Source organism: Hyperoodon ampullatus, assembly GCF_949752795.1.
Source record: "Hyperoodon ampullatus genome assembly, chromosome: 1".
Taxonomy (NCBI): domain Eukaryota; kingdom Metazoa; phylum Chordata; class Mammalia; order Artiodactyla; family Ziphiidae; genus Hyperoodon; species Hyperoodon ampullatus.
The window spans coordinates 177,292,222-177,300,249 of NC_136914.1; the positions used below are offsets into that span (position 1 = coordinate 177,292,222).

At 47.1% G+C, this 8,028-nt stretch overlaps 1 protein-coding gene across 1 annotated transcript; it reads right to left on the minus strand.

Annotated features, from left to right (window-relative positions):
* Nucleotides 1-4,899: 4,899 nt before the first annotated feature.
* Nucleotides 4,900-5,919, minus strand: LOC307048413 (DNA repair protein RAD51 homolog 1-like; the record flags this gene model as incomplete). The annotated part of the gene is given in 2 exon segments (XM_079697493.1): nucleotides 4,900-5,157; nucleotides 5,161-5,919. Coding segments are annotated over 2 exon segments (1,017 nt in total).
* Between the last annotated feature and the right edge of the window lie 2,109 nt (nucleotides 5,920-8,028).

An 8,028-nucleotide genomic window follows, 5' to 3' on the forward strand; every position in this document is an offset into this window, starting at 1 on the left:
TGGAGTCTTGCCTCTAAGAAATGGAGGACTAAAGGAGGCCTCCCTGCCCAGGTCCCACTCGGTTTCACTTCCTTCGGGTTGCTGGAACCCCACGTGCATCTGGGAATTATAGTTCTTAACTTTCAGCCTCTGCAGTGGAGGAAGACACATGAGGAGAAGGTAGGAAATGCTGATCCACCATATTTCTCCCAGGAGCCATATTGTTCCATCCCATAAGCTCTTACTGCACCTACACCACATGGGCCCAGCCCTTAATCCCCCCCTTTACCCCCACTCTGAACTCCTATCCCAGCCTCCATAATAGATTGGGGATTGGCAGTCAGAGGACTCAGTGAAAAACAAGAGGCAATTCCATAGGCACTGTAATAAGATGGCAGGTTTAGACATATAAGACCCAGGCACAGGATTGCAAAGAATGCGTTAGACCTGGAAAAAACATCTGGGGTCACAGTGGACCACAGTCAGCTAGATGTTCCCCAGGGGAAGGTGGTGGTACTTAGTGATGAAAGAGCTTGGCTCCAGACTGAGACCATCTCAGGCCATTTTTGATGGCCTCACTACTTACTAAAGGGCGACCATAGGCAAGTTGCTTAATCTCTCTGCCCTTCAGTTTTCCTATCTGCCAAATGGGGGTGATGATGATGATAATAAAACCTCCCTCAGTGGGCTGCTGTGGAGGTTAAATGATGCAGGATTAACAATAATAGCAAACACAGACAGTGCTTACCAGGCGCTGGGCTAAGTGTAGCATACACTTTAATTCATTTAACTTCACACCAGCCTGGAGATGGGTACTTTTTGTTGTTTGCATCTCTCAGATATGGAAACTGAAATTCTAATCCAACAGTCTGGAGTCAGACTCTGAGCTCATGATGGCTCCAGGATGCTCCTCTCAGGACACATGCAGGACTCAGGGCAGACTGAGCACCAGGTCAGACTGAAATAATCCTTAGCTGTTATTACTTAGAAGAACAGGTAGAGGAAGAGAGGTGAGCTTGGGAACTAACAACAATACCGAATTCCGTCAAATGGCAAAAAATGTCCCACCTGTGGGCCTGGGGCCAGGGCACTGTGAGGCTGAGTGTGAAGGCAGTGTCCCCACCTCCTCCGATGTTGGGAGTGTGGGTGGGTGAAAAGAAGAAGCTCTAGCAGAAGTGGTTGGCTCTTTCTAGTTCCTTAGGAGGCAGTCTCCCCACTTCCTCGATAAAAAGAGAATCTACTGGACGTCAGTGGGGCGTCCCCACAATTAGTGGGTGCCCAAAGGTGCAGGCTGGGGAAACAAGTAGGAGCCTAGGAGGAACCTGAGAGGGATGGGCAGTACCCTTTCTTCTCTTGATGAAATCCACTGCCATGGCCGCCCCAAAAGAGCATCTCGTCACCCCTTCATCTCCTGGGTGGGAGCTGAGGTGAGCCTGGGCTTCTGGCTCCCAGGGGGTGGGAAATACCAGGGTGTTCAATCCTAACCAGCTGTTTCTGCTTGGGGAAGACTCTGAGCCTGCAGCCCCCTTTCTATCCTAGACAAAGAAACACGGTGAGTGTTAGAAAAGTAGTAAAGATATGCTAGAAACCAACTGAGACTTTCTCTTGTACAAACTATGTAAAATGCTAAAATGCCGCTTTGAATTGGGGAACTCTTTCAAATAAACATGTATTTTATTAAATTCATCAATGACTAAATAGCTTTGAAAAATAGTGGTAGAGAGATATGCAGAAAGTATTCACTCAGCCTTCAGATAATGAATGCTTGGTGAATCTATACATCAGAGGACAGGGACTTGGTCTTTGTCTGTTGCCAGGGGATAGAAAGTAGGAGGATCTGAGCCCCCAGGCCCCCTGACTTGCATACTCACCAGGCAGGACCAGCTACCTAATTTGTAAGACCCAGTGCAAAAGGAAAACATTGGGCCCTTATTAAAAATGTGTTAAGGGCTTCCCTGGTGGCGCGGTGGTTGAGAGTCCGCCTGCCGATGCAGGGGACATGGGTTCGTGCCCCAGTCTGGGAAGATCCCACATGCTGCGGAGCAGCTGGGCCCGTGAGCCATGGCCGGTGAGCCTGCGGGTCCGGAGCCTGTGCTCCGCAATGGGAGAGGCCACAACAGTGAGAGGCCCGCGTACGGCAAAAAAAAAAAAAAAAAATGTGTTAAAAATTTCAACATAGTGACAATAGAGCATCAAAGCAAGTGCGGGGACCCTCTGGGTGTGGTGTCCTGGGCAACTGCACAGGTCACATGCGCAACCAGCTGACCTTGCAGCTAGGAGATTCTCCCCAAAGAGGAGCAGATCTTGGATGCCTGACAACGGCCCCTCCTCTGGGATGCCCTTTTTTCATCCTAAGAAGTTAGCGGAGCAGGGTGACAACAATTTCTTGTCGGGGAATCACAACACAGAAAACGCAGAGTGGGCTTCCCTAGTGGCGCAGTGGTTAAGAATACACCTGCCAATGCAGGGGACATGCGTGCGAGCCCTGGTCCTGGAAGATCCCACATGCTGTAGAGCAACTAAGCCCATGTGCCACAACTACTGAAGCCCACGTGCCTAGAGCCCGTGCTCCACTACAAGAGAAGCCACCGCAATGAGAAGCCTGAGCACCACAACGAAGACAACAGCAACTAGAGAAAAGTCCACGCGCAGCAACGAAGACTCAACGCAGCCAAAAAAAAAAAAAGCTCAAAGAGTTTCCTATCGCCCCTCTGGCCTTCCTTCTTCCTATGAGCATCTGTGGAGCATTTTCTCAGTGTGTGGCACCCTGGGGAAGTCACGGTTCCAAACTTCAGATCATTCACAGTCTAGTGAGGGAGATAGTTTTACAAGCAAGCAGTTAAGATCCAGTGTGATCCCTTACAAGGGAAGAGGGTGAGGGGCATTTTGGAGAAGGGCCCCTAGTTGGCCTGGGGGAGGCAAGAAGGGACCACTGATGGGTCCTTGTGAGGAGGGACTTTGTAGATCTGGGGAGCTGGGGTCCTGATGGCTTTTTAGAAAGTCACACTGGCACAGCGTGGAGGCTGGGTTTGTGGAAGGCCAGGCTGGTACTAGGGAGCCCAGTCATGGGACAGCTCGCCGCCCTAGGAGACGGCAATGGGTCCTGAACGACAGCGGAATACCTGGCTCTCCTCCTGGACAGGAGGGGGTGGAATGGAATCAGCTGGCTTTGGTGATTGGCAATGGGTGGGTATTAAAGTTGAAAGAAAATCCTAAAAAGACTAATTGACTCCTGACTTTGGGCAGATACACAGACACAGTAAGAAAGCCAGTTTGGAGGGAAAGATTATGCCTATTATTAGTAATTTTGCAAATCAGTAAAGCTATCGGGAGAGCAATATATCACTAAATGCCTTTCCGAACTTCACATCACACCTCTTCTTCCTCCCCATCAGGACCCCAGCCCCAAATCACCTCATTAACAAAAACACAGGAGAATCATCATCATCTTTTCGTAGAAATACACAGAATCGAAAAACTAGGGAGTGGAATGAAGTGAATAGATTGGTTATTCCATACCTCAGAAGCAATGAAAGCAACACAACTTGGGAAAAGGAAATTTCAGGTTTATAACTGTTTCTAGTTCTGTAATCAAGGGCAATCATCCTAATACAAATATGCTTTTTAAAAATAGAAATAATTTCCCTGGCTTTTTTTTTTCTGTTACTGTGGCTTTATTATTTCATCCCAAGTTTGTTCTGTAATGTAGAAATGAAAGAAGGCCTAGGAGGTACTCTGTTCTATAAAGTCAGGGAACAGAACTGTTTTTAAAACAAAGTTGCATTAAATTGTGTCTTCCTATCTCCCTACATACAGTAGGATCAACACAGGCAACAGCAGAGATTTGCACTGCCTCTCCTCCTAATACTAGCCCAGAGGCCCTTTGAAATTGGAAGAGTTGGTTAGAATCCATCCTGAGTAGAAGTTTGAAGAGGAAGGAGTATCTCAAACCCCTGAAGTAGAATAATCTGGGCAAGAACCAGCCCTATATAATACAAAACTTAAAGAATAAGAACAAAGGCCATAGGAAAGCCATGGTGTAGCCATCTTGTGAGATCTTCTATTAGGTTAAAGGAGTATAAAATGAATCATCTGAATGTGAGACTTCCCTTTTAAATTTTCAATTTTAAAGCAATAGAAACTGATCACCCTACCCAGAGCCAAAACTATATTATGAAGGCCCTATCCTGAAATATTCAGCTTGTACCAGAATAACTCCTACAAGCAGCACATTCACTACAAATAACTACTTTATTAGCAGTCCCACATTGAATCTACTTACTTGAAGAGCTTCTGAAATGTTTAAGATTCCAGAACTATCTTGAATTGCTCTTAGCATTAAAAAAGAGTAGATGGTGAAGGGCTGGTAGCCCAGCAGGCCTACTCAATACCCCTTATCTAAAAAAACATTCTTATATAAGCTAATTCAGACACACAAACTTTACCTGCTTCTGATTTAAGAGTTTTACTGACAGAGAAAAAAAAAAAAAACCTGTGAGGAGACCCACTCCCTTTGCCACATAGCTCAGGCATATTTTTCCCCAACATTATTCAGACAGTGAGAGAAGTCAGGTCTCTCCAGTTTTAGTTCTCTTAGAGACAGAAGATTGGCCAATAGCAGTTAGTCCTGAGTCAACCCCAAGGCACTATGATGTCAAAGGTACTTCATACCTACACCCCCAAACCAAAGAATTCACATAGAGATTAATATACTCTAGAAGGAATAAACATTTCAGATCAGCTTGTGACTACTGACCTGTCTCGTGTTTACACCATAAGAAAAGCCAATATAATAGCTGTTTTCCTGGAAGCCTTTTCCTGGCAGTCACAACAGGAAGAGGCCTGTGAAGAACCTCAGGGAGCAGTCCCCTCCATTAGGCTGCAGCACTTAAGGTTTATCACAGGAAAAAAACCAACGATTCAGTCCTTGGCATCCCCTACTCCATCCGCATTGATGGCAAACATAGCTTCAGCTTCAGGAAGACAAGGAGAGTCATAGATTTTGCAGATCCTGGTTTCCCCTCTTCCTTTTCTCAGGTACAGTCTTGTTGTTGAGGCATGAGCAATGATATTTCCTCCAATAGGTTTTTTAGGATCTGCAGCACACATGGCTGCTCCATCCACTTGGGCTACCACCTGGTTGGTGATTACCACTGCTACACCAAACTCATCAGCAAGTCACAGAAGCATCCACAGAAACCTGGCCAAGTGCATCTGCCTGGCGGAAAGCTCACCTCGACCCGAATAGTCTGTCCTGTAGAGGGCGGTGGCACTGTCTACAGTTAGCAGTGCATACCTGGACTCTACCATCATGGCTGATGCGTGATAAAGGAGCTGGGTCTGGTGGTCTGTGTTGAACCCTCGAGCATATGCTACATTATCCAGGACATCACTGCCAGAGAGGCCATATCTCTCAGCCACTACTAGCAGCCATTCTGGCCTAAAGGTACCCTCGGTGTCAATGTACATGGCCTTTCCTTCACCTCCACCTCGGTCAATGGGAAGCTGGCATGTTACAGCCAACGTATGACAGATCTGGGTCTTCCCAGTTCGGAATTCTCTGAACATCTCTGTGATGGATCCAGTCTCAATTCCTCCTTGAAGTAGTTTGTCAAGCTCTTTGGAGCCGGTAGTAATCTGTATGATCTCAGACCGCCTTTGGTGGAACCCAGTTGCAGTGGTGATACCCATTGGAACTAATTTAGCTGCCTCAGTCAGAATTTTATCAGCTTTGGCTTCACTAATCCCCTTAATATTTATTACCTCCTTCTTTGGTGCATAGGCAACAGCCTCCACAGTATGGAATCCAGCTTCTTCCAATTTCTTCTCATCATTGGCATGTATGCCGCATTGCTCTAATTGAGAAATAGGTTGTGGACCAAAGCTCTCTTCTTCCACTGAAGTATCTGCATTTGCTTCAAGCTGCAGCTGCATAGCCATTACTTAGTGTTCAATACTGCACCCCACTTCTCTACGCCCTTGCTCCGGCCTTCTGCACGAAACCCAGATGAGTTTCAGCTCCTAACTGCGCTCCTGGGGCGCGTCTCAGCTCTCTTCAGGGCTCGGTCTCAGGCAGCAGCACCCACTCCGTCTGCCGCCTTCGGAAATCCCCTCCCTGGCTTTTATCGTCAGACTATTTAGTAATTTATTTATTTGTGCCTTTAACAGACTGTAATAGATGAACTCAGGTACTTAGTTAAAAGGGATGGGGGTGGGGAGGGGGAAGGAGGATCATTGTCAAGTTCAGCCAAGTCTTGAAATAAAATTTAGGGGCTTCCCTGGTGGCGCAGTGTTCGAGAGTCCGCCTGCCGATGCAGGGGACACGGGTTCGTGCCCTGGTCCGGGAAGATCCCACGTGCCGCGGAGCGGCCGGGCCCGTGAGCCACGGCCGCTGAGTCTGCGCATCCGGAGCCTGTGCTCCGCAATGGGAGAGGCCACAACAGTGAGAGGCCCGCGTACCGCAAAAAAAAAAAAAAAAAAAAAAATTAAAGTAAAAGTACCCTTAATGGGTTAGTTGCTTAAGAGTCACCGTGTGTGCACAACATGCATCCTTGAAATAATTAGCAGGAGGAAAAGACTGGTGGCAGCCCATAAGATTCCCCTTATTTAGAAAGCATTTGGGGCAGACTCTATAATGCAGTCTTAAAAGAATTGCTAATCAGATTCTGATCTGGGGAGCTGTAAGGATGTGGAAGCTCAGCCCAGTCACCTGAGCAGTCATTAGCATTAAGCTACACTGAGTCCCTTTCTCATTTCACACTTTATAGACCCCTTAGTTCCAGCTCAGCAGTCATGGAGGGAAACTATTCAGGTATTCATATATGCCAAATCACACCGGGTACTCTCAGGGGAAAAATAGTCCTTTGAGAGAACTTGGTGAGTGAATCCTTGTCTGTTGAAATACACACCAATTTTCAAATTAACCCAGAGTTGGTCTTAAAGCAAGTCCTTTGCTTTCCTTCCATGTTGTGATGAGGACTCTGACACCTTGGGTTGCTACCTCTAAACCATGTGCTTTCTTTGGCATGGCTTCGGGGGATGGCATGGGCACTACAAGGGCTGAGACAGCTCATCTCGTAGCTTCTGAGCTCTCTTTCATGGCTTCCGTGGATGGGTGCTGCTGTGGCACTTGGCAGGGGGAGATCAAGAGAGAGATTTTTCTACTGACCTGTTATGTGATGCACAACACACTTTTCATATAAGTGCTTCCACCTGCAAGTCTGGGCCGCTGGGGAGGGTGCATTGCGCAATGAGGCCTGATGATACAGCTCCTCCCTTCTCTCTGCTTTACACATATTGGCTTCTGTCAGAGGCCAGGTGTCTAGTGGCACATGCGTGCCCTTTGGCCGAAGGATCTGAGTTGGCTTAAGAGAATTTGTATGTGGGAATGGCTGTTCTTTCTTACAGGAACTCATTTCTGTATGCTTTGAACCAACCAAAGCAGACTTCTCTGTAGGACAATATTCGATTAGGAATGTTTCCATCTCATGAACGGGACCATGCTCTAGGGAATGAAGAATGACCAACTTGACTTGGGTTCTAAAGAATTAATCAAGCATCTTCTTAAATGGGATTACACACATTCCTGAGGCATGTGAAGCGAGACAGGAATCTGCTCCAACATTCTTGCTGGAAGCAGGCGGAAGCTTTTTAACCAGCCTTTAAAAGAAGATGCCAGATGCCCAGATGGGAAAGAAGTAACTTTTCCTGGGAGGGTTGGCAGGCAGAGGACATGAATAGAGTCACAGATTGTACTTTGGAGCCAGAGTGAGATGGTTGCTGGCTCTGGAGGAATTGTTGAGAGGCTTCTTGTCAAAGTGTCAAGCTTTGTGTCCAAGTGTCAGGCCATGAAAAGTCTCTGCCCAAGGTAATTTCTGGATGACTGAGGGTAGAGCCGATCAGGGCTAAACCAGCTTCAAACCTTCTGCTGAATTAGTGATAGTCATTGTTTCGTTATCAACTCCTGGGTGTGTGGGAGGCAGAGACTTGGTTGCTAAACAAAGGGGGATAAAACAGCCTGCTCTACTGAGAACTGGTGACCTGTCGCTG